General features: G+C 32.6%; 1 protein-coding gene across 1 annotated transcript; it reads left to right on the forward strand.

Moving 5' to 3' along the window:
• Positions 1–27774, forward strand: LOC145332442 (putative G-protein coupled receptor Mth-like 1). The gene is made up of 17 exons (XM_080177434.1): positions 1–134; positions 776–870; positions 4358–4453; positions 10613–10687; positions 11400–11491; positions 13255–13342; positions 13654–13746; positions 16254–16367; positions 16717–16784; positions 20863–20970; positions 21700–21784; positions 22348–22391; positions 23360–23483; positions 24420–24482; positions 25750–25840; positions 27542–27666; positions 27724–27774. Exons 1-17 carry the CDS (start codon positions 56–58, stop codon positions 27772–27774), a joined length of 1491 nt encoding a protein of 496 aa, XP_080033560.1. The 5' UTR covers positions 1–55.
• Positions 27775–27936: the final 162 nt, after the last annotated feature.

The raw sequence follows: 27936 nt of genomic DNA on the forward strand, positions 1-27936 counted from the left end.
AGAAGTTTCTCTATATAAAAATGTTTGAATATATTAGATAAAAAAATCGAGGAAAATGTATTTACGGGTCCAGGTTCCAATCTGGCTCTACTGTGTCATGGCATTACTCCATGTAGAGTCTAGCTATTCTTTAGGTAAATATAGAGGGAGGGATAGTTGAATGAAAGATAGGTTCTATGTTCATATCTGCTTGTATTATGTCATGGCATTACTCAATGTAATATATTTTTTTCATGTGCTCTGATAAAGTTATGCTTAAAGCTGGCTAAAATAACAGCACCCTCCATCCAACCCCCTTTCCCTTCCACTGGCTGAACAAACTTACCAAGAAAAGAGGTCCATATAATAAATTTACGACAAATTTTCCCCTGTCAATATATCCATGTATATCTTATATTCAAATTAGTATCAGAAAATTATTTCCAGTATGGCTCGAAACTGATTAGTATTTTCTGGATTAGAACCGGTTCTCTGTTATACTGAAAAAATTACGCATATTAAAATGAAAACCCTTGGCCCTTCGGAGCTAACAAATGTGGTTGTAATCTTACATTTTTTCATTAGCACTTGATGGTGCCCATACAAAATGACGTCATACAATGACGTCATCCAACTAAATTACCAATAGCAGGCCAGTATATATTTTAATTGACCAATGGTAGACCAGTATGACGTCATTTTTAAGGGGCAATATAAAAAACTTCATTTTTCATTTCTCCGCGGAAAGCTGTCTATAATACGATGCAATAAATAACTTTTTATGTTCTTGTTTTAGAAGATTTACTGGAGGACACAACCGAAATTGGTGTTACTGAACGGTCAATTATAGATGCGCCTTGTTGTACTGTACCTGGACATCCTAGAGATTGTGTAAGTTTTATAATATTGTTGCTACTATAGTCCTCACATATTGATCAATTATAGATGCTCCTTGTTGTACTATACCTGGTCACCCTAGGGATTGTGTAAGTATTATAATATTGTTGCTACTATAGTCCTCAGATATTGATCAATTATAGATGCACCTTGTTGTACTATACCTGAACACCCTAGAGATTGTGTAAGTATTATAATATTATTGCTAATATAGTCCTCAGATATTGTTCAATTATAGATGCTCCTTGTTGTACTATACCTGGTCACCCTAGGGATTGTGTAAGTATTATAATATTGTTGCTACTATAGTCCTCAGATATTGATCAATTATAGATGCTCCTTGTTGTACTATACCTGGACACCCTAGGGATTGTGTAAGTATTATAATATTGTTGCTACTATAGTCCTCAGATATTGTTCAATTATAGATACTCCATGTTGTACTATACCTGGACACCCTAGAGATTGTGTAAGTATTATAATATTGTTGCTACTATAGTCCTCAGATATTGGTTAATTATAGATGCTCCTTGTTCTACTATACCTGGACACCCTAGGGATTGTGTAAGTATTATAATATTGTTGCTACTATAGTCCTCAGATATTGTTCAATTATAGATACTCCATGTTGTACTATACCTGGACACCCTAGAGATTGTGTAAGTATTATAATATTGTTGCTACTATAGTCCTCAGATATTGGTTAATTATAGATGCTCCTTGTTCTACTATACCTGGACACCCTAGGGATTGTGTAAGTATTATAATATTGTTGCTACTATAGTCCTCAGATATTGTTCAATTATAGATACTCCATGTTGTACTATACCTGGACACCCTAGAGATTGTGTAAGTATTATAATATTGTTGCTACTATAGTCCTCAGATATTGGTCAATTATAGATGCTCCTTGTTGTACTATACCTGGACACCCTAGGGATTGTGTAAGTATTATAATATTGTTGCTACTATAGTCCTCAGATATTGGTCAATTATAGATACTCCATGTTGTACTATACCTGGACACCCTAGGGATTGTGTAAGTATTATAATATTGTTGCTACTATAGTCCTCAGATATTGGTTAATTATAGATGCTCCTTGTTGTACTATACCTGGACACCCTAGGGATTGTGTAAGTATTATAATATTGTTGCTACTATAGTCCTCAGATATTGGTCAATTATAGATACTCCATGTTGTACTATACCTGGACACCCTAGGGATTGTGTAAGTATTATAATATTGTTGCTACTATAGTCCTCAGATATTGATCAATTATAGATGCTCCTTGTTGTACTATACCTGGTCACCCTAGGGATTGTGTAAGTATTATAATATTGTTGCTACTATAGTCCTCAGATATTGGTTAATTATAGATGCTCCTTGTTGTACTATACCTGGACACCCTAGGGATTGTGTAAGTATTATAATATTGTTGCTACTATAGTCCTCAGATATTGTTCAATTATAGATACTCCATGTTGTACTATACCTGGACACCCTAGAGATTGTGTAAGTATTATAATATTGTTGCTACTATAGTCCTCAGATATTGGTCAATTATAGATGCTCCTTGTTGTACTATACCTGGACACCCTAGGGATTGTGTAAGTATTATAATATTGTTGCTAATATAGTCCTCAGATATTGGTCAATTATAGATGCTCCTTGTTGTACTATACCTGGACACCCTAGGGATTGTGTAAGTATTATAATATTGTTGCTACTATAGTCCTCAGATATTGGTCAATTATAGATGCTCCTTGTTGTACTATACCTGGACACCCTAGGGATTGTGTAAGTATTATAATATTGTTGCTACTATAGTCCTCAGATATTGGTTAATTATAGATGCTCCTTGTTGTACTATACCTGGACACCCTAGGGATTGTGTAAGTATTATAATATTGTTGCTACTATAGTCCTCAGATATTGGTTAATTATAGATGCTCCTTGTTGTACTATACCTGGACACCCTAGGGATTGTGTAAGTATTATAATATTGTTGCTACTATAGTCCTCAGATATTGGTTAATTATAGATGCTCCTTGTTGTACTATACCTGGTCACCCTAGGGATTGTGTAAGTATTATAATATTGTTGCTACTATAGTCCTCAGATATTGGTTAATTATAGATGCTCCTTGTTGTACTATACCTGGACACCCTAGGGATTGTGTAAGTATTATAATATTGTTGCTACTATAGTCCTCAGATATTGGTTAATTATAGATGCTCCTTGTTGTACTATACCTGGACACCCTAGGGATTGTGTAAGTATTATAATATTGTTGCTAATATAGTCCTCAGATATTGATCAATTATAGATGCTCCTTGTTGTACTATACCTGGACACCCTAGGGATTGTGTAAGTATTATAATATTGTTGCTACTATAGTCCTCAGATATTGGTTAATTATAGATGCTCCTTGTTGTACTATACCTGGACACCCTAGGGATTGTGTAAGTATTATAATATTGTTGCTAATATAGTCCTCAGATATTGATATTCATTTAGTTGAGTATCCAAACATTTCAAGACAGACAGAAATACAGACAGAAAGACAGACAGAAAGACAGACAGAAAGACAGACAGAAAGACAGACAGTAAGACAGACAGAAAGGTAGACAAGAAGACAGACAGGAATACAGACAGAAAGACATACATAAAAACAGACAGTAAGACAGACAGAAAGGTAAACAGGAAGACAGACAGGACTACCAACAGAAAGACAGACAGAAAGACAAACAGAAAGATAGACAGTAAGACAGACAGAAAGATAAACAGAAAGACATCCACAAAGAGATACAGTAAGACAGACAGAAAGATAGACAGAAAGACAAACAGAAGACAGACAGAAAGACAGACAGTAAGACAGACAGATAGGTAGACAGGAAGACAGACAGAAATACAGACAGTAAGATAGACAGGAGGACAGACAGAAAGACAGACAGAAAGACAGACAGAAAGACAGACAGTAAGACAGACAGTAAGACAGACAGAAAGAGAGACAGTAAGACAGACAGAAAGATAGACAGAAAGACAGACAGAAAGACAAACAGAAGACAGACAGAAAGACAGACAGTAAGACAGACAGAAAGGTAGACAGGAAGACAGACAGGAATACAGACAGAAATACAGACAGAAAAACAGACAAAAGGACAGACAGAAAGACAGACAGAAATAAAAACAGAAAGACAGACAGAAATACAGACAGAAAAACAGACAAAAGGACAGACAGAAAGACAGACAGAAATAAAAACAGAAAGACAGACAGAAATACAGATAGAAAGACAGACAGAAAGAGAAACAGAAAGGTAGACAGAAAGACAGACACGAAGACAGACACGAAGACAGACATGAAGACAGACATGAAGACAGACAGAAAGACAGACACGAAGACAGACAGGAACAGAGGCAAAAACACTTTTACTTTGGTACTAAAAATATGTGAACGATAATTTTTTTCTTAATTTTAGGTTGTCTGTATTCGTTTATGTTGCCCAGAGGGCAATGTTAGACAGAGAGATAGAAGTTGGACTGCTCATAGATGTGATTTAGAATCACATAACCAGGTAGGGTTAGATTATAGTAATAGCATGTCTGTCTGTATGTCTATAGGGTTTAATTCAAGCAATGGATGTTTGTCTGTGTGTCTTAACGTCAATATTAGACAAAGATCAGAAGTTGGACTGCCCATAGATGTGATTTAGAATCACATAACCAGGTAGGGTTAGATTATAGTAATAGAATGTCTTTCTGTGTGTCTATAGGGTTAAATTCAAGCAATGGATGTTTGTCTGTGTGTCTTATAGGCAATGTTAGACAAAGAGATAGAAGTTGAACTATCCATAGATGTGATTTAGAATCACATAACCAGGTAGGGTTAGATTCTAGTAATAGGATGTCTGTCTGTATGTCTATAGGGTTAAATTCAAGCAATGGATGTTTGTCTGTGTGTCTTAAAGCATATAATAAACAAAGAGACAGAAGTTGAACAGCCCATGGATGTGATTTAGAATCACATAACCAGGTAGGGTTAGATTTTAGTAATAGGATGTCCGTCTGTATGTCTATAGGGTTAAATTCAAGCAATGGATGTTTGTTTGTGTGTCTTATAGGCAACGTTAGACAAAAAGATATCCATAGATGTGATTTAGAATCACATAACCAGGTAGGGTTAAATTATAGTTATAGGATGTCTGTCTGTGTGTCTATAGGGTTAAATTCAAACCATGGATGTTTGTCTGTGTGTCTTATAGGCAACGTTAACGGCAATGTTAGACAAAAAGATATAAGTTGGACAGCCCATAGATGTGATTTAGAATCACATAACCAGGTAGGGTTAGATTCTAGTAATAGGATGTCTGTCTGTGTGTCTATAGGGTTAAATTCAAACCATGGATGTTTGTCTGTGTGTCTTATAGGCAAAGTTAGACAAAAAGATATCCATAGATGTGATTTAGAATCACATAACCAGGTAGGGTTAAATTATAGTTATAGGATGTCTGTCTGTATGTCTATAGGGTTTAGTTCAAGCAATGCATGTTTGTCTCTACGTCTTAAAGGAAATGATAGATAGAGAGATAGAAGTTGGACAGCTCATAGATGTGATTTAGAATCACATAATCAGGTAGGGCTAGATTCTAGTAATAGAATGTGTATCTGTGTGTCTATAGGGTTAAATTCAAGCAATGGATGTTTGTCTGTGTGTCTTAACGGCAATGTTAGACAAAGTACAGAAATTGGACAGCCCATGGATGTGATTTAGAATCACATAACCAGGTAGGGTTAGATTATAGTAATAGGATGTCTGTCTGTATGTCTATAGGGTTAAATTCAAGTAATGGATGTTTGTCTGTGTGTCTTAAAGGCAATTTTAGACAAAGAGATAGAAGTTGGACAGCTCATAGATGTGATTTAGAATCACATAACCAGGTAAGGTTAGATTCTAGTTATAGGATGACTGTATGCATGTCTATAGGTTTAAATTCAAGCAATGGATGTTTGTCTGTCTGTCTTATACGCAATGTTAGACAAAGAGATAGAAGTTGGACTGTCCATAGATGTGATTTAGAATCACATAACCAGGTTGGGTTAGATTCTAGTTATAGGATGACTGTATGCATGTCTATAGGGTTTAATTCAAGTCATGTATGTTTGTCTGTTTGTTTATAAGGAAATCCTAAAAATAAAGTAACAGGATCTCTGTCTGTTTGTCTGTCTATCTGAACTCCTTCTTCTTTACAGGGTAGCTTCAAGTAGGTCCTAGGAAGTTTTATAACTAATTTGGGGGAGGATAACACCACCTACCTAAGAGAAATCCTCTGCTATTTATCCTATTAAGATATTAATTTTTTTTGGAAATCTGTTTTTTTAACTGATGTTAAAAGTTACAAGATGTCCTTCCTGTAATGAAAGTTGAAAGTTTATACAAGTATGAGAGAGTGTAGACAAAACAGCATTTATAGTCAGGGAGAAGGGGGGGGGACATTGGACTTTTTATTACTCTAGTCTCCTAAGTTATATAATAACATTTTCTTATTCGTTAGCTTATCAACTTTTGGGACTTTTATTTAATCTTGATTGGTTGGTTCATTAAGTTGAGTGATACAACGTTTAAGCCACCAACAATAATCTACAGAAGGGATAATTTTGTGTGTCATCAATTTATCGGCCAACGTCTGTCTGTTTGTAACGGATAGCTCTTAGCATTTATTTAGGCATGTCCTAAAATTGTCCTAAAGATTTCAAACTTTTGCATGATGATTCCTGTAACAGTTAGTTATAATAAATATATAACTATAAGTGTAAGTGCTTAAATAGTATCCTCTATTTAAGCACTTTAGTATAGACTTTAAAATTCTGCTTATTAAGTTATGATATTCTACTAGTGTTGATATTTGTTTGTCCAACCGTCTAACTTGACAGTTCTTTCTTGTTTTATATAATTACTAGCGGCTACGCCCCTAGAGGCCTCTAGTGGCACTTTAAATGTTTGGTGTTTTAAAAAAAATAATAAGATACCTTGCAATGTTGCGATGAAGTCTCTATTAAATTGCTACTATACTTTGCAATGTTACGAGGAGTCTCTATTCGAGGAAATTTTTTTTTTCAATTATTGTAATTTCTCTTGAGAATGAGTTAGAGAAGTGCTCGAAATTCGCACGCGTATTTTTATTATGTTGTCATTCAATTCTTTAATCGCAGCTGCCATCTTAAAATTTATGACGCAGAAATATTGAAAACTATAAAAAAAAAACTTTAAAAATATTCTTTAGATGTTTTACAGAAATATATTTTATGAAGAAAAACAGACGATCAAAACACTAGATTTTGATTAGAGTCGTATTCTTTTTTTAGATGCTAAATAATATGTCATAGATACTCTCATTATTGGTTGGTTCAAACGTTTAGTGTTTAAACTTTTCAATAAATAATAATTGAAATACACAAAGTTTAAAATTATTTGTACTATTGTGGCTTGTCGTTTTAAGATCTTTAAGGGCAAACAGACAAATTCCCAGATATTTTCTAACATAGACGTCCAAGGGGGGGGGGGTACAGGGGTGATTACCCCCCCCCCCAAATTTTCAATTTTTACCCCCCCAAATAAAAAAAAATGCCTCTATGAAATAAAATTTACCCCCCCCCCAAAAAAAAAACTTTTATTTTCAAAATTTTACCCCCCCCTCCCCAAATAAAAAAAGCTTGGACGTCCCTGATTTTCTAATACAAGAATGGAAGATTACTCAATATTACCTCTAACATCATCTAAAATTGAAGTTTATAAAATATAATAAAATAAACATATACTTACTTATCAGTCATTCCGTTTTTTAAGATCTTTAAGGGCAAACATACAACCCTCTTGATTTTTCCTTACTACAAAAATAAAATATTACTCAATATCCCTCTAATATCATCTAAAATTGTACAGGGATCTAAAGGGATAACACATAGGCCGTAAAAAATTATCCCCAATGATGATACACAAATTACCCCTTCTGTAGATTACATTTAGTGACACGTTAGACACTCCCACATTCCAATAAACCAACCAAAATTCAGTAAACGTGTCCAAAGTTGTTAAGCCAACAAATAAGAAAATGTTATTATAGAACTTTGGGGACTAGTGTAATAACATTTTAATGTCCCCTCCACCCCTGAAAATTGTAGGACACCTATAAACATAAACAAAGCTGAACATTATTTATACTAATTTTACTCAAAACACTTTTTATATACAGGTATAGAATAAATGCAGTATTTAGACACCTTTTTGATAGAGAGAGAGGGGACAATGCGCTGTTTATTACAGTAGTCCCCAAAGTTTCATAATAACGTTTTCTTAGTCGTTGTCCTAACAACTTTGGGGACTTTTGAATTGGTTGGTTCATTAAGTAGTGTGTTCAAACGTTTTATTCACTAGTTTTAGTCTTCAGAAGGGGCAATTTTGTGTATCATCATTGGAGATGTACATCAATTTATTGGCCATTGTCTTATCCCATTAGACCCTCGACTAATTTTACTCATAACACTTTTTTATCCAGGTATAGAATAAATGCAGTGTTTAGACACCTTTTTGATAGAGAGAGAGGGGACAATAGGCTGTTTATTACAGTAGCCCCCAAAGTTTTTTATATCGTTTTCTTAGTCGTTGGCTTAACGACTTTGGGGACTTTAGTGAATTTTAATTGGTCCATTAAGTTGAATGTTAAAACGTTTCAACCACTATTTTAAGTCTACAGAAGGGGTAATTTTGTGTATCATCATTGGAGATGTACATCCTTTTATCGTCCATTGTCTTATCCCTTTAGATCCCTGACAAATTTAACACTTTTTACTTACCTGGGTAAAGAAAATGCAGTGTTTAGACACCTTTTTTTGACAAGGTTAGATTTCTTGCATCCACTCTGTCAAAATGTCTGTCTGTTTGTATGTATTTATGTACAGTCATTATGTGATAAAATATTGTACCTTGTACCTTGTTGACCACTGTTAAACTCCCCTCGCCCTTGTACTTTGGGGGTTCTACTTACATAGTTTGATTGTTTATAACTTTACGTCAGTTAGGTTAGGTTATATTTACACTAAGTACTGGGTAGCCCCAAAAGGTTAGGCAGCGCAGATAGTCGTTCAGGCCAGTTTTTATTAATACCATATAGTCGATCGATTATAAATCATTAAAATTAAAATTGACAGAATTTTAAAGAGGTATATGTTAATTTTCTAACTTTTATATCTCACTCTTATTTTCAATCTATTTTAAAATAAGGGGAAGGGGGTGGGGTTAACTTCATGTCTACGTACTTGAAGGAAGACCACCCAAATATTCAGACAAAAAATAATTTTTATATTAGGATAAGGGAAAGAGTAAAATTAATGTAATGAAATAAAGACGCCTTTAACTTTTTATAGTTATTTCTTCAATAAAAAAGATTACATCAAATCTTTACAAGTTGTAAAATTATATACACACAAACTTGAATTATTATCCTTTATTTCCAAAGTATACTACAAATACCCCCGATTTGACTCTACTCATCATGGAATATTGATACTGGTCCTACGGTGGTATTATCATATTATGCAAATGTCTTGGGCCGGGAAAGGGGGGGACTTCTCCATCCCGCCCCCCCCCCCCACCCAAAAAAAATTACCACACTAAAAAAATTGGCTTAAGGCAAAAATAAGAAAAAAATTGAAATGAATATATATATATAAAAATCATATCAACCTATTCAAAAATTTGCAATATTTTAAACGTTTACAAAAAAATTCTCCAATGAACTTGTAGGGGAAAAGCCCCTAGAGGCAAATCTAATTAATAACATAAATTGATAGAACTCAAATGGCGAAAAAGGGTATTTTTGCAAACTTTATTTCTACTCTAGTATAAATATTTGTAAATTTAACTTGAGGAATTGCGATTTTTCATTTGCGAAAATTATATAATTGAACACATAAAGTCAAAATATTTAGTAATATATTTTCTCGTATTCATTCGAATCCGGTGGATAGGAACCGGTTCTCATCCATACGAAAAAACTATGTCTAGCATCGTATTATATCCAGTTTTCTACGAATATAGAAATGTACAATCATAAGATTAAAACTAGTTTTTTTAGCCCCGTGGTGCCCCGGCTATAATTGTACATTCTATATCCGCGGAAAGCCGTTTATAATACGATACGAGAAATAACTATTCTATTATGCTATACTGAAAATTCATAGCATCGTATTACAACAATTACTTATGGATGTTGTTAACCTTATAAAAACATTATTTACCTTAAAATATTAGGATATTTGAAAATGTATACTTTACAAACATACACAAAAACACGCACAAAATAATTATGGAGAATAGTTATTTATCGCATGGAATTATAGACAGCTTTCCCCTGATAAAAAGTAAAAAATATAAGATTAAAACCAATTTTGTTAGCCCTGAGAGGCCGAAGTATGTCTGAAAAGGCTGGGGTTTTATTTATAGCTTTTATGGATTTGACGTCCTTGTGGATTGAAAACATTACTATTTCAGCCCAAGAAACTCCAACACAGAAATTAACTTTCTAAACCTGTAAATTAGAACCATATCGCTTCAGCGGATAGCGAGGTCCTTCGGTAAAGACAAACAGACAAACAAACATTCTGTTACATTATTATAAGGATGATGGTCTCAATTGGAAGGCCATTTAAACCATTTTGATGATATTATTTTATTTCAGCCCAAGAAGGTGTGTGCGCCTCCAAACTCCAACACAGAAATCAACTTCCTAACCTACACAACCGACAAAGGAAAGGTAAGAAGCAGCTTATAGTTCATACTAAAAATTTACGTCATTTGTATTTCATGGTGCCATTTCTAGTAGGCACTATAAGCTCAGGGGCGTCCAAGCTTTTTATTTTGGGGGGGGGTAAAAATTTTTTAAGGGGGGGGTAATTCGGTTTTGCGGGGGGTAAAATGGCGCGCGAAGCGCGCCGCAAATTTTTTTTACCCCCCCCCAAAATTTTTACCCCGGGGGTAAAATTTGCTTGGGGGGGGTAATTACCCCCCCTGAAATCTGTTGGCAGGGGTAAAATTTGTTTACCCCCCCCAAAATTTACCCCCAGGGTAAAATTTTTTTTGGGGGGGTAAGTTAAATTTTATCAAAAATTTAGTATTTTTATGCTCGCGAAGCGCGCAAAAATTTCTTTTGTTAGAGATTTTCTATTTTGGGGGGGGATATTTACCCCCCCCAAATGGTTGGGGGTGCCTACGGCACCCCCAGGGTAAGGGTAAATTTTAAATTGGGGGGGTAATTGCCCCATTACCCCCCCCCCTTGGACGCCTATGTATAAGCTGCTTTAAAAATAATGTCTAGTCTTCTATAAGATGTTAGATTAAATCCACCGCAAGACCTAAAAAAATAGTCAAATCGGTTCAGCGGTTTGATTGACCTTACGGACAGACAGGCATCGTTCTATTTTGTATTAAAGATATTTATCAGACTATTTTATTCCTTTTAAATATAGGTATTAAAGCTGAGAGATAGCCCGGGCAGGTTTTATTGTCCCAGCAGATATCATCATTATATCCAGGCCAACTATTTCTACATGAATACAAGGTATTATTTTGAAAACAGTAAAAGTGTCGAACTATGACGTCAGAAAGAATTAACAATTAACCAATAAGAAGCCAGTATTCACTGTGGTAAAATATATAGCGGCCTCTCATTGGTTAATTGTTAATTTTTTCTGACGTCATAGTTCGACACTTTTACTGTTTTCTATTATTTTAGTAGCGCAGATATAATGCAATTCTAATGCGGTTTTTTGTCTGTTTGTCCTACCCTTCTCTCCTCACTCAAAAGATTACAAGCGGCTGAGGCCCCATAAGCCCTTGAGGTGGGACGGCGATCCCCCCCCAACCCATTTTCATTTTCAGTTTTTTAATTGACAAGAAAAAATTTTTAGGTTGGGTATTTCTTTAGGGTCGATTTCTCTTGAGAGGCTAGTTATATAGTTAATAAATATTCATAAATTTCTACTGGACTTAAATTGTAAAGGAAAACCATATCGGTTCTGCGGTTAGCGATATCCTTTAGTACAGACAAACACACAGAGAAACATACATCCTGTCCTTTCTGCTGCTATGTCAGGTGTGCAGCATAAATAATTAGAGTAGGGGAAATGTAAACAGGTCTAAAACAGGTGCAACTCTTTACTATGCATAGTAAGGACATCCAGGCAAAGGTTGTGCAATCAAAGGGTTGGTTGTCTGAAGGGCGTAATACACATCATTAAGTAAATTTGGTTCAGAAATATATCAAAATAAGATCTCATCATGTATAATGTCTTCTATTCGAGACTAGCCAAAATTGTCACCACCAATTTTTAATAATTATTCATAAAGCATATATATATGCATAAAAATATGCTTAACATATAATTATTTATAATTGCATTTGCTTATCAGAGAAAGGGACTTAAATTCATGATTTTTAAAAATATTTCTGATTTAATAAATAAATGTTGTACTTTTAGGATTGGGTCATGGTAATTTGATTATATAAAAGTTAATTTATTTAGAACTTACTTCTTTTGAAATTTTGCATTATATTGTTTATCTACTTTTATCTCTCTCTCTCTCTCTCTCTCTCTCTCTCTCTCTCTCTCTCTCTCTCTCTCTCTCTCTCTCTCTCTCTCTCTCTCTCTCTCTCTCACTCGCTATTTCGCTCTTTTCTATTTATCTTTATATCTTTTTCTTTATCCTTAACACTAAAGATTTTTATGTATATTAAATCTATTATCTACATTAAAACTTATTGTTCTTTTTTTTCATATGCGCTATTTATAAATGAAAAAAAATCTCCTTGTTAAAAGCAAAGCTTTTCTATGTTATGATTGTCCTATCGATTTCAAACTCTGCATGATAAATCGAAAAGCAAATTATAACTTTTTGGTCCTTCACATAGCAAATTTTGCATACTATAGCATTTTGGTCCTTCACATAGCAAAATCTTGCAAATTATAGCTTTTTGGTCCTTTACATAACATAATCTTGCAAAACCTAGCTTTTCTGTCCTTCACATAGCATAATCTTGCAAAACATAGCTTTTCTGTCCTTCACATAGCAAAATCATCCTTGTATTAGTATAAATGCGGAGGGTGAGCTAGTGGGTAGTATTCCCATATCCAACACAGAACTCAAGTTTAGCCACCATACTGCCGACGAATTTTGTCTATATATCTATCTATATATGTTTTAGTATCAATGCGGAGGGTGAGCTAGTGGGTAGTATTCCCATATCCAACACAGAACTCAAGTTTAGCCACCATACAGCCGACGAATTTTGTCTATCTATCTACCTACCTATATATGTTTTAGTATAAATGCAGAGGGTGAGCTAGTGGGGAGTATCCCCATATCCAACACAGAACTCAAGTTTAGCCACCATACAGCCGACGAATTCTGCCTAGGAATATATTACTTTTTTTTATGACCACTGGCATTGCTTTTATAATGTAGGCGGGGATCTAAAGGGATAAGACAATGGCTGATAAATTGATGTACAACTCAAATGTTGATACACAATATTGCCCCTTTAATAATAGTCCCAAAGTTGTCAAGCCAATGAATAAAAAGATGTTATTATTCAACATTGGGGACTACTGTAATAAACGGCCCATTTTCCCCTCTCTCTTTGAACTCCTCCCCCCCCCCCCTTTTAATCCTTAAGATGCCCCAAGAGGCCTGTTTGTGATTATAAGAAAGTAATACCCAATACTAGTTCACATGGAGGATGAAGTTAATTCCAGCATTATTGAGACAAACTTTATGATTTGTACCAGGGATGAAGCTGATGACACCAGAGATAAGGTATAATAGATAGAGAGATAGATAGATAGATAGATAGATAGATAGATAGATAGATAGATAGATAGATAGATAGATAGATAGATAGATAGATAGATAGATAGATAGATAGATAGATAGATAGATAGATAGATAGATAGATAGATAGATAGATAGATAGATAGATAGATAGATAGATAGATAGATAGATAGATAGATAGATAGATAGATAGATAGATAGATAGATAGATAGATAGATAGATAGATAGATAGATAGATAGATAGATAGATAGATAGATAGATAGATAGATAGATAGATAGATAGATAGATAGATAGATAGATAGATAGATAGATAGATAGATAGATAAATAAATAAATAGATAGATAGATAGATAAATAAATAAATAGATAGATGGATAGATAGATAGATGGATAGATAGATAGATAGATAGATAGATATATAGATAAATAGATAGATAGATAGATAGATAGATAGATAGATAGATAGATAGATAGATAGATAGATAGATAGATAGATAGATAGATATATAGATACATACATACATACATAGATAGAAAGATAATGATTTTCTTAACAAATGTGTAATAAAAAAGAATGAAAACAGAGAAACATGTCTAGAAATAACATTATTTTAAGATAAAGTCTACATAAAATGTGGATTATACAAATAAATAAACAAAGAGATAGAAACCAGGGATCTAAAGGGATAGGACAATGGCTGATAAATTGATTTACATACCCAGTGATGAAACACACTATTAACCCTTCAGTAGATTACAATTATTGGTTGAAACGTTTGAATACTCAATGTAATTCACCAACAAATCAAAATTTATTATAAGTCCCCAAAGTTATTAAGCCAACAAATAAGAAATGTTATTATAAAACTTTGGTGACTAGTTTAATAACCAGCCCAATGTCCCCTCCCTCCCTGGACAGAAATATTTTTTTCTTAATTAAAAGGAAATAGACAATAGACGTAGTTAGCTGTAATGTAGCATATTATCGGTCGGTTCGTCTGTCTGTACCGAAGGATATCGCTTACCACTGAACCAACATGTTTCTCCTTTACATTGCAACTTCTCATCCTGTAAAGGATAATATAACAATAACTTAAATTAGAACTAGAATAAGTTTTTGTTTTATATTTGTTAATGTTCGTTTGCATTACTGGTCAGTTGAGCTTTATTTTTATGGATGTTGCCATCCTTGTTTTTTATTCAATTAACAATAAAGAATAACAAGTAGGTAACTCTAAATGCGTATCTGTACATTTTTTTTCTATAATTAGTGGTGTAAATGTCAGGACTTATGTATATTTGGAAATGAAAAAATATCTGATGTGATCAGCTACATATAAGATACTTTATGATCATAACTAAAGGTGTCTACATGCAGGGAGTAAGGGAGGGGACAATGGGCAATTAATTCAATTTCAGAGTTTCTGCTAAAAGGCCATGAAATCCAGATTTATCCAGAAAATTTGAAGAAAATTGTAAAGGGTATGATAATCAAATCTAGAAAAACTGTTAAATAAGAAAAAAAACATTCAATTGAAAATTAGATTACCAGTACAACAGACTGATGTAACCATTCTGTAATTAATTACTAGAAAAATATCACTGGAACTCGTTCAACCCATATTCCTAAACTTTAAAAAACCACCATATAAAAGAATTTAATTTAAGGGTTCTTAGATTGTTTATTATACAAATATCACAATAAAGTTTTTATCTATGAAATGATATTTTTTAGAGAAAACAAATTTTTAAAACCCGCCGTCTGCTAGAAATTAAGTTTATTGATACTTGTCTGCTATATTCAAAACTAACTCATCGAGTTAGCAGCATTGATGCGCTATTGCCCAAAGTCAGTCAGAACCTGCTAAATTCTTGCACATTCCCTTTAAGCTAGTACTCAAAGTCTGAGACTCCTAAAAATTGAATATTCGATCCATTATCAACTCCCTTACTCCCTGGTCTACATGTCTCTTCAATTTTTTTGCATTATTTTATCCCATTGAAAATAGATATTTAATAATGGTAGTTTTGGCTGTATTTGAATTGCAATATTTGTATTTTCTTTAGTAAAAACTAAAGAATAATTTTATTAAGAAAATATTAGAAAATTTTGTTATTATAAGCTGAATAAGCTTGGTGCTCTTTATTAAAGTGCTTATAAAGCACTAAATTCTCCTACTATCCCCCCCCCCCCCTATTATGTTCAATTTATATAAAAACAAGGGTGGATTCAGTGCTCGAATAGGAACTTTGAGGGAAACAAAATATCTAAATAGGCATGTATATTTGATCCATTTAAGATCTGTAAGATTGGCTTTTATGGATGTGATCGTCCATGTTATTCAAAGCGAAGCTTTTTCTATAATTATGGTACTTCCGTCCATCCGTCTTTAACAGTTAGATCTTTCCATTAATTTAGAATTGTCCAATTGAATACAAACTTTGCTTGATGATTCCTTTAACATTCAAACACGATTTATTATTTTAGGATTTCACGATGGTATTCTACCCGAGTGCCCTGTTGATAAGTTCAGTTTTCCTGGTGATCACCCTTATTTCTTATGCCATTGATTCAGACCTTCATAGACCCCTGTTTGGAAAGGTAAATATATATCCTGGGAGGGAGGTGTCAAATTGGGCTGTTTATTACACTAGTCCCCAGATTTTTATATTAACTTTTTCTTATTCGTTGACTTAACAACTTTGGGGACCTTTATTGAATTTTGATTGGTTAGTTAAGTTAGTAATTGAGTGTCCTAACATTTTAATCCCTAATTGTATACAATTGTAATCACTTTATCGGCCATTGTCTTATCCCATTAGATCCCCGGAGGGGATGGGTGTAAAGTCATAAGAGAGGGGGGGAAGTGTATCGTTATATTAGTCAGTTGCGAGAAACATTTTATTAGGGCATGCAAGAATCTCAAACTTATTTATCCATTGTTTTTTAGATAACTCTTGGGTTCATCATGAATCTGTTGTTGACTTATATACTTTTGGCTACGGGATATATAACAAGGTAAAAAATAAATTGTCAGGATCCTCTTAAACGTCATGTTAAGTACATTTAAAAGCTATTTCTTCATTATATATATTTTTTCAAGAAACACAAAATTCGTATTTATTTACTATGAAAAGCATTTTAAGATATAATAAACCTATGGTAATTAAAGAAAATAGAGATAAATTGCGGTATTTCTGAGGGTGAATTTCAGGTTTTATTACATTTATTTAGATCTAGTTATGCAAAATATGAAGAAAAAAAATATGAATTTAGGCGATCCACTATTTTATTTAAACAATATTGTAATAATGAATTAGGTAATGGACTTTCTATGTAAATAAAGCATAAAAATACATACACAATATAAGTTTACATAAAATTAACCAAAAGAAACTCGTAATGGGAGGGGTGTATAAATGTAGTGATCCCGTAAGCTAAAATTTACATTAAAAATAAAATTTTAGTTGCTGATTTTAATAAATAAAATTGTTGAATCCCTTTTCCAGTATGGCTTTGAAACCGATAAATATTTGCCGTATCCATACAAAAAAAAACTATGTCTACCATCGTATTATCTCCAGCTTTCTACGAATATAAAAATTACTATCATAAGATTAAAACCAGTTTTTTAGCCCGTGCCTTCGGCATTCGGCTACTCGGGTCTAACAAAACTGGTTTTAATCTATATTTGTTTTTATTTTAATATCCGCGGAAAATTGTCGATAGACCAATAAGATAAATAATTATGACTGTTCTTTTGTTGAGATGTTATTTGATATTTCTCTTGTGGATTTATTAAATCTAAAATTTGAGTCATGCTTTATATATCCTCATAAATCACATATTAACTCTCTTTTTGTCTATTTTTATTTTTATCTATCTGTTTATTTATACATCAATCCATTTGTCCATCTACAGTATGACCCTCGAAAAAGTATCTTTTAGGGTATACAGCCTTTATTTCTTAATGTATCATAAAAAATAGCATATGTACTTGTTCTCTGTACATTTCCACACAAGCATATATAAAAACTTTAATTTTACCGCCATTAACACCGAAGATTTTTAGAGCTAAAGTTTTGAAAAAGTGACTGAGAAAAAGAATTTTTTTTTGTTTCCCACTATTTTTGGATGGTTACATTATGTCTTTCTGGTAATGGAAGAATAAACAAAGAAAAACAAGTTAACTAAATTTTTAATGGCAAAAAATACTACTGAATGAATTGATTATTTGCAAATTTCAGGCTATTTACTTACCCTTATTTATGAAAGGGATTAATTATGACAGTTGCTCCGTCCCCTTTTTTGACATTTCAATCACTTAATAGGGGGTTAATTAAGCTTTTTAGACTAAAAAATCATTATAATGTAATTTTATTTTCCTTATAACTTTTTTTGTTATTAAAGTTAGGATTATAAAACAAAAACGATTTTCCTGCTATATTCATAAAGATTTATTTTGTTTTTTAATCTAAAACAATTTTGCCTCATAAGTAAGTTTTTCAAAATATCATTACACTAAAAAGACTCAAAAAATATGTATAAAAAAATGCTTTTAACTTAAAACCTAAATTTTTTATTTCATTTTTGTATAAAGTTTCTGCTAGTAACAAAAATAATAGGATTTCTATCTTAATTTTGCCAAAAAAGTTGTTTTATGTTAAAAGTTACTTTTTGCTCAGTCACCTTTTCAAAACTTTAGCTCTAAAAATCTCTATATGTTAATGGAGGTAAAATTAATTTTTTATATATATGCTCGTGTGGAAATGTACAGAGAACACGGATATATGCTATTTTTGATGATACATTAAGAAATAAGGGCTGTATACCCTAAAAGATACTTTTTCGTGGGTCATACTGTATTTATATATCCATTTATTCAATAATTAATCCTTTAATTAATAAATAAAATCTTTCTATCAATCTATTTATCAATGTATTTATCTATATCCTTAACTGTACCTATAAATCAAACTATCTACCTATCTAGGAATACTGGTAGCTTGGAGCCAGGATCTTCTGCCTGTATACTTTTAGGATATGTTACTCTTTCTATCTATCTATTTATCAATGTATCTATCTATCTATATACTTAACTATACCTATAAATCTAAATATCTTTCTATCTATTTAGGAACTCTGGTAGCTTGGAGCCAGGTTCTTCAGCCTGTCTACTGTTAGGATATGCTACTATTTCTATCTATCTATTTATCAATGTATCTATCTATATATATCCTTAACTGTACCTATAAATCTAACTATCTATCTATCTAGAAATACTGGTAGCTTTGAGCCAGGTTCTTCAGCCTGTATACTATTAAGATATGTTACTCTTTATATCTATCTATTTATCAATGTATCTATCTATCTAAAAATACTTGTAGCTTGGAGCTAGGTTCTTCAGCCTGTATACTCCTAGAATAGAAATAGAAGAGTAGAAGAATATTCTGAACCCTTTTTTCGTCAAATCTAAGAGAGAACATTCCTAGCAGACAAAAGTATTGTTTACTTTCGACTCAAGCTGATGTGGATTCTTAAAAAATGATAGACTCGCTATTCGATAGTGAGGCAAAATTATTTTTGTGAAAAATCATCCAAAAGCACATTAAAAATCTACAAAAATTAAACAAAATCATATGTTAATAACCCTCTTAAGATTTTATTTCATTTTTGTAAATTTTTTTATTCGATTTTGGAGGATTTTTCACAAAAATAATTTTGCCTCACCAGCGAGTTGCCAGCCTAACTTTTTTTTTAAGAATCCAACTTTGTTTCAAGCTTTCAAATTGTAAACGAAATTTTTGGGCAATTAATTCTGATTCCGCAAAGCTTTCTACTAAGAAAATATACTGTTAACAGCTGACTTTTATGTATGTATGAAATGAAAAAAAACATGCCTTCGTAGGAAAATGTGTACATAATTTCAACCAATGAGATCCAATGTAAATTCCGATGCGATTCTCCTATTGGCTCAATCAGACATTCCCTCTCTTTCTTAGTACCTTTATTCTCCTAGGATATGCTACTATTTATATCTATCTATTTATCAATGTATCTATCTATCTATAACCTTAACTGCACATAAAAAACTAACTATCGATCTATCTATCTAGGAATACTGGTAGCTTGGAGCCAGGATCTTCTGCCTGTCTACTGTTAGGATATGCTACTCTTTCTATCTATCTATTTATCAATGTATCTATCTATCTATATACTTAACTGTACCTATAAATCTATCTATCTATCTATCTAGGAACTCTGGTAGCTTGGAGCCAGGATCTTCAGCCTGTCTACTGTTAGGATATGCTACTTTTTCTATCTATCTATTTATCAATGTATCTATCTATCTATATACTTAACTGTACCTATAAATCTAACTATCTATCTATCTAGGACTACTGGTAGCTTGGAGCCAGGATCTTCTGCCTGTCTACTGTTAGGATATGCTACTCTTTCTATCTATCTATTTATCAATGTATCTATCTATCTATATCCTTAACTGCACCTATAAATCTTACTATCTATCTATCTAGTAACTCTGGTAGCTTGGAGCCAGGATCTTCAGCCTGTATACTACTAGGATATGCTAATCTTTCTTTCTATCTATTTATCAATGTATCTATCTATCTATATCCTTAACTTTACCTATAAATCTAACTATCTATCTATCTAGGAATACTGGTAGCTTGGAGCCAGGTTCTTCAGCCTGTATACTGTTAGGATATGCTACTCTTTCTATCTATCTATTTATCAATGTATCTATCTATCTATATCCTTAACTGTACCTATAAATCTAACTATCTATCTATCTGGAAATACTGGTAGCTTAGAGCCAGGTTCTTCAGCCTGTATACTGTTAGGATATGCTACTCTTTCTATCTATCTATTTATCAATGTATCTATCTATCTATATCCTTAACTGTACCTATAAATCTAACTATCTATCTATCTGGAAATACTGGTAGCTTAGAGCCAGGTTCTTCAGCCTGTATACTGTTAGGATATGCTACTCTTTCTATCTATCTATTTATCAATGTATCTATCTATCTATATCCTTAACTGTACCTATAAATCTATACACCTATCTATCTAGGAATACTGGTAGCTTGGAGCCAGGATCTTCTGCCTGTATACTGCTAGGATATGCTACACTTTACTTCTTTTTGGCCTTTATGTTTTGGATTAATGCTATGGCCGCAAGGTAAAGCTTTCACCAGGTTTAGCTTTGAAACCTCTAAAAGTAGTTAGATGTTTGTGTGTAAACTATAAAGACTAAAAAGTATAAAATTTTAAATTTATAATGTCCAAATTTAAAGCTGTTCTTCAAAAATGGAAAGACTTAAAGCAAAGACTTAAATTTGTCGGGAGCTGTAAACTCTAAGCAGAAAATTAAGCAGAAATCTAAAGGGATAAGACAATGGCCGATAAATTAAGGTACATCCCCAATGTTGATACACAAAATTACCCCTTTTGTAGATTACAATTAGTAGTTGAAACGTTTGTACACTAAGTGAACAAACCAACCAATTTTTAATACAGATCCAAAAGCTGATAAGCCCAATGTCCCCATCCTACTTGGAAAAAAAGTTAAAGAAGCAGAATGACAAGGGGGCTAAATGACCGTTTATAAACCTAACCAACATATATGTAGACTCAGAGAGGTAGGGGATATTTGGCTTTTTATCACACTAGTCCCCAAAGTTTTATATTAACATTTTCATATTCCTTGGCTTAACAGCTTTGGGGTCTTTTATTGAATTTTGATTTGCTTGTGCATTTTATCGAGTGTCCAAACAATTCAACCACTAATTGTAATCTAAAGAAGGGGGTAATTTTGTATATCATCATTGGGGATGTACATCAATTGATCGGCCATTGTCTTACCCCTTTAGATCCCTGAATACTAATAACAATTTTGTTTTTTTTGTAGTATATGTTTGAAGTTCAGTGCGATTATGAGCGCAGCTTCGGATAATGAAATGAAGAAATTTCTAATCAACATGGCGTATGCACAGGTTAAACACAAGAGCTGGATCTTTAATTCATTTAGTGGTGCGCCAGATCGGGGCGATCTAGATCGGCGCACCTAATATCAATCTTTAAATCCAAATGGCATAGGCGAACCGGCCCGCCCAGTGGCGCGGCTCTGGCGCGGCAGTTACACTTGACGAGTGTAACCGCGTCAAAAATATTTTAAAAATCAATGTTATTTAGCAGCGGCTTTAGCGCACCGTCGGCCCACCTCTAGCGCACCCCGATCCGGTTCACCACTAAAATGATTTAAAGATCCAGCTAAGTATAATCTATCTGCTAAAAGTCTAAACAAAATTGTACAAAAAGTTGTTTTTAAAAAGGTAAAAATAAAATCATCATGTTGTAAATAGACGTACAGACTTTCTGGTAATTATTACAGAGTTGCTACGCTTCTTAAATATTACCTAGCTGTTATAGGAATCTACATGCAAAGTTTAAAATCAATAGAAGAATTTTAATGCATTAAAAAAGGTAACCGTTACGCATGGACCCTAATTATCGAAAAGTTTTGCTGTATGTAACTAAAAATGTATGTTTATTTTAGGGGCTACCACTGATCATCTGTATCATAATATCTTTAATAGACAGGTAATACAAATCTTTTATTGCATCGTATTATAGACAGCTTTCCGTGTATATCAGAATAAAAAATTGTAAGATTAAAACCAGTTTCGTTAGCTTTCGATGCCAACGAACTGGTAATAATTCTTTGACTTTAATATTAATATTAATAAAAAATTGTTTGAAAAATGAAACTATACATAATCATATGCTTTTAGTGTGAATTAACTATTTTTTTTTATTTTCTTATCTACGGACCACTGTCTATAAAAACCCTATGATAAATAAATATTATAACTCCAATTTTATAAGTAAAAACTTATATATGTATGTTATCTCTACTTGCAAAGCAAATAGAAAAAGTAATAAATAAATATAATCTATTATACATGTTAGTTAAATAAGGTAAAAATAGAACATACCCAATGCAAAAAAATCATAAATATGTGGATACTATGTTCTGTAGCAAAGACGTCAAAGGGGAGTTGTAAAAAAAGTCGTTGTTGTGATACCTATTAAGTCAGAATAATGGGCTAAATTCTATAAAGTCTGGGTGTTAGAGTTTTCTCTTAATTTTTCCTATACTATACTGATAAAATATGACCTATTTTTGCTAATTCCCTTTAAACACCTCCCCTTTTGCATATCAAGATGCAAATCTCTCCAAGCCCATTCAGGATATAAGTTGTAAAAACCCCTGCAAGGGGTAGAACTTTTTAACACATAATTCTTACTTTTTGCTTATTATTTAGTACCTTTAAAGGATTCAAAATGCAAAGACATATATTTTTTTAACTCTGATTTTATACATCTTAATTGGAACTGATGATCTATTTAGTAGTGAAACAATTGTCTTCTAAAACTAAAATGGTAAAAAATAACTTGTGTTTATATATAAAACTTTAAATAATTGGATATACGTGTACAGCTTATAAAACCATAGGTTTGCTTAGGAAACTTTATAGGATTTTTTTCTAATATTTGTTATCCTTTAGATTTGGAGCCTGCGAGTGGACTCGACCAGACATGGGAGCTGCCCAATGCTTTATAGGGGCTCCAAAAATGGAGGTCGTCAATAGCCATACATTCTTCAAGACAGCAGAGTTTCTGTACTTTCAGGTTGACAACTTAGGAAGCGCTGAAAAGTGACAGGTGTGACGTCAAAAAAATACGTCTTAAAACGAGGGATGAGTGAAGAAGTGGTAAAGGAATCCCTAAAAAAGATGTGGTTTTAGAAGTATTTTGTATGACGTCACACATGACACTTTTCAATGCTTTCAACTTAGTATGTATTTTTTTCTCAAAAAGAAGAAAGAGTAGAAAGTTTATATGTCTGTAAACATAACTATAATACAAAGTAGAACGATTGCTGTCTGTCTATTTGTCTGTCTGTTTGTTTGTAGCGAAGGATCTTGCTAACCGCTGAGCCGATCGGGTTCATCTTTACAGGGTAGCTTCTTATAGGTCCCGGGAAGGTTTATAACTATTTCAAAAAATGAAAAATACCCCTCCCCAAAAATTTTTTTCTTTTTAAAACTAAAACTGAAATAGTTGGGTCAACTACCCCCCCAAAAAAAATTCCCCTCCCCCCAAATTTTTTTTTACTTTTATTTTAAATCTAAAATACGAAAAATTGGTTTGATTAATCCTCTTGGGGCAAAGCCTCTAGAGGCTAGGGGCGAAGCCGCTAGTATTCTCAATAATACAAAGTAGCTTGATGTCTGTCTGTCCGTCCATCCGTCTGAAGCTTAAGATCTCGGTACCCACTGAACCGATCGGATTCTACTCTACATGGAATATACCTACTGGTCCTGTGGTGGTTTTATGCTATTTTCTTCCCCATTTTTATTTTTTTGTAGGAGATATCCTTGGTCCTTTTCTTTTTCTTTTTTTTTGCAGGAGATTTCTTTGGTCCTTCTTATTTTTTTTTTACAATACAAATGACTAATGATAGACAAATACACAGACTTAGTTACCAATTGTAGGCCAGTATGACGTAATTTTTTATAAATACTGTACTATAAAAGACTTTTCTAAAAATATTTTTGTTTTCAGAGTATCACATTGGTTTTACAAGTGATGAACATTATATTCTTCCTAATAACCGTCTACTTTTTGGTAAGTAGTTTTCCACTATGGCTTCTAAACCGATTAATATCCTCTGGATTTGAACCGGTTCTTAGCCGCACTGAAAAATCATACATATATAGCATCGCATTACATACAATTTTCAATGAGTATTAAAATGAAAATCATAAACTTTATAAAACCCTTAGGCTAACAAAAATGATTTTAAAATATAACATGTCATTTGAATATTTACGAAAAGATGTCTATAATACGATGCGATGAATAACTATTATGCTAATTTGGCCTGTAAGAAAAAAATACCTCAAGCTTACTTTAAGTATTCTATAACGCTTTGAGTAGTCCTTGGAAAAATAAAATTAACTCACCTTCTATTATAGATAGAGGGATAACAGTTTTTCTGCAATGAATTTCCGACTATATGTGAGTCAAAGTCAAATATTCTTCACCCTTTTATTTAACAATCTTTTTTTAGATCCTTTTTTACTTTCAAATGGCCGTATTTTTCTTAGTTTTGAAGCTAGAAAAACAATTTCTTCAGAAAATGTTTATCTTTAAGTAAATTTTATTTTAGAATTGTCAAAACATAAATTTTGGGTGCCGCAGCTGTACTTGTTCTAATCCAGAGAATATTAATTGGTTTCGAGGCCATATTAGAAAATATATCATGTAAAAGTTTGACTAAGAAAACTAAATATAAAATGAATGTTGACTTAACCCCAAACATAATACGCCCATTTACTTATTAATTTGAATGTTTTCCTAAGCTATTATGCATTTAGTACAAAATTTGAAAACTTATCTTCATAAGACGACCTTTAAAGTTGCTAACTTTTCATGAAAAACAAGAAATTGTGCTATAAATTAGAACTCTAGAATATATTAATTGAATAATAACCAAAACTTTGCCATTTATTTAGGTGTAAGTTTGGTTCGACCAATCAATTGGACATATCTTTAGTTATCTTTTTATCAAACGTTGTACATAAGTCCAACTGCCTTTAATTAACGAAATTGTAAAACTCTTAGCTATTTATCAACCTATCTATTTATTTATAAATCTCTCAAAAAAATTTCTATATTGGGGACATTGAGCTGTTTATTACACTAGTCCTCAAAGTTTCATAATATCGTTTTCTTATTCTCTGTCTTAACAACTTTGAGGACTTGTAATAAATTTTGATTCAATTAATCTATCTATCTATCTATCTATCTATCTATCTACCTATCTATCTATCTATCTATCTATCTATCTATCTATCTATCTATCTATCTATCTATCTATCTATCTATGTAGGTTGATCACTGGAAGAATTCATCAAATTTGACTAGATCTGGAGAAAACAAAGGAAATTTTCTCATTGTTATCAAGCTATTCTTTATAATGGGTAGGTTTTAAATAGTGCATTTTAAAAAAAAATTTCTTTAATTAGGGTTGGTTCGTCAGTAACGGTTATCTCTTTTTGACATTTTAGACATGATGGATTTCAATTTTGTTAAAACTTATATATTTTTATTTTGCTTATTCAGTTCTGACACACACAAGAGTTTCAGAGCTTCGCTTTTATGGATGTTGTCATCCTTGTTAAAAGTATGTTTTGTATATGCTTGTCCGAAATACCGTGTTGATGGAAGCTTCCATGCAAGAGAGTTTAATTTTCTATTGGAATATTAGCAGCTAAACCCCTGGCATTTAGGGGCACTGTATTCAAAGTGGTTAGCAAAATCTTAACAGAAAAAATACTTACTACTTCATTAAATAGAATCGCAGGATGTCCCACAGTGTAGTGGTTAGCACACTTGGATTTTGTAAGGAGGGAGATTTGCAAGTAGTAAGAATTCTATCTATCAAGCAACTTATAACATGATTTCCCTCGTCCATGCTCCTCATTCATATGTCATTAATTAGAGTGGCTTAATATGGAACACTTGCCAAAACTCTAGGACCGGAGGGTGTTGTAATAATTGAGTAGCTTCCATAAGAATTGCGTGGAATGTAACAAAGAATACAACCAGCTGTGCGCAAAGCTTACCAATCTATGATTGGCCAAAAGATGATCACTTCAAATTCACCGTGTGCATCTGAATCCTAACTTCAGGAATCTATTTATAGGTATTCCATGGCTTGGAAAGTTTCTGTCCCAAAGTTTATTTTATCATTATAGGAAATTTATATAATACGATACAATACATGATTTTTTTTAGTTTGGCCTAAAACCGGTTCTAATACAACGGATATTAATAGATTTTGAAGCCATACTGGAAATAGAATTACAGACCAAAAAATTATTTAGATATATAATTATCCATCTAGGTATTTCATGGCTTGAAGAGTTTCCTACTTCCTAAAGTTTATTTTATTATTCGTAAAAAATTGTATAAATATGATACAATACATGATTTTATAGTATGGCTTAGAACCGGTTCTAATCCAACGAATATTAATCGGTTTGGTAGGTTTATTGGAAAGATAATAAGAGACCAACAAATAATTATTTAGATATCTTTTTAACTATAGGTATTCCATGGCTCAGAGAGTTTCTGTCTTAAAGTTTATTTTATTATTCGTAGAAAAGGAATTGTATCTTTCGCAAAATTCCGTAAATTTGTGAGTAAGATTCCAGTCATATGTGCTTATTAGGTCAAACTATTTTAAATATGCGTTTGGTCAACATTAGGAACAGTTAGACTTATCAAGCGCATTTGACTGGAAGCTTGCCACCAATTTTATGGAATAATGCAAAAGCTACTATTTCCTTAGTATATACACAATTTTTTTATTTTTGGTATTCCATGGCTCGGAGAGTTTCTATCCCAAAGTTTATCTCACTCTAAGGGTGCTGGATCTTCTATCTATCTATCTATGTATGTATCTATCTATCTATCTATCTATAGGTATTCCATGGCTTGGAGAGTTTCTATCCCAAAGTTTATCTCACTCTATGGGTGCTGGATCTTCTATCTATCTATCTATCTATCTATAGGTATTCCATGTCTAGGAGAGTTTCTATCCCAAGGTTTATCTCACTCTATGGGGGCTGGTTCTTCTATCTATCTATCTATCTATCTATCTATCTATATATATATAGGTATTCCATGGCTTGGAGAGTTTCTATCCCAAAGTTTATCTCACTCTATGGGGGCCGGTTCTTCTTTCTATTACAGGAATATTTCATCAAAAAATATTTCAATTGAAAAGATTGCAAATTGCATCGTATTACATACAGCTTTCCGCGGACTTTTTATTGAAAAATTATGAGATTAATTTCAGTTTATTTGGCCCCGAGGGGCTGAAGTCATTAACCAACTAAACTGTAATTGATTTTTATTTTATTGTTCGTGGAAAATTTTGTGTAATACAATACAATACATGATTTTCAGTAGTTTTCGGTTTCAAAGCCATGCTGAAAAAAAATACAAAAGACACATTACTTGATATTAAAATTTTCATTCTATTTATATAAAAATATTAATGAAATTGTTA

Source organism: Acartia tonsa, chromosome 11 (genome assembly GCF_053477335.1).
Source record: "Acartia tonsa isolate MP-2025a chromosome 11, ASM5347733v1, whole genome shotgun sequence".
NCBI classification, from domain to species: domain Eukaryota; kingdom Metazoa; phylum Arthropoda; class Copepoda; order Calanoida; family Acartiidae; genus Acartia; species Acartia tonsa.

Bases quoted from the DNA above. Each gene is read 5' to 3' on its own strand.
- LOC145332442 (XM_080177434.1), top strand. From the start codon at position 56: ATGTATTTACGGGTCCAGGTTCCAATCTGGCTCTACTGTGTCATGGCA. The intron at 871-4,357 runs GTAAGTTTTATA...TCTTAATTTTAG, and splicing joins CTGGACATCCTAGAGATTGT to GTTGTCTGTATTCGTTTATG. The intron at 16,368-16,716 runs GTAAATATATAT...ATTGTTTTTTAG, and splicing joins ATAGACCCCTGTTTGGAAAG to ATAACTCTTGGGTTCATCAT.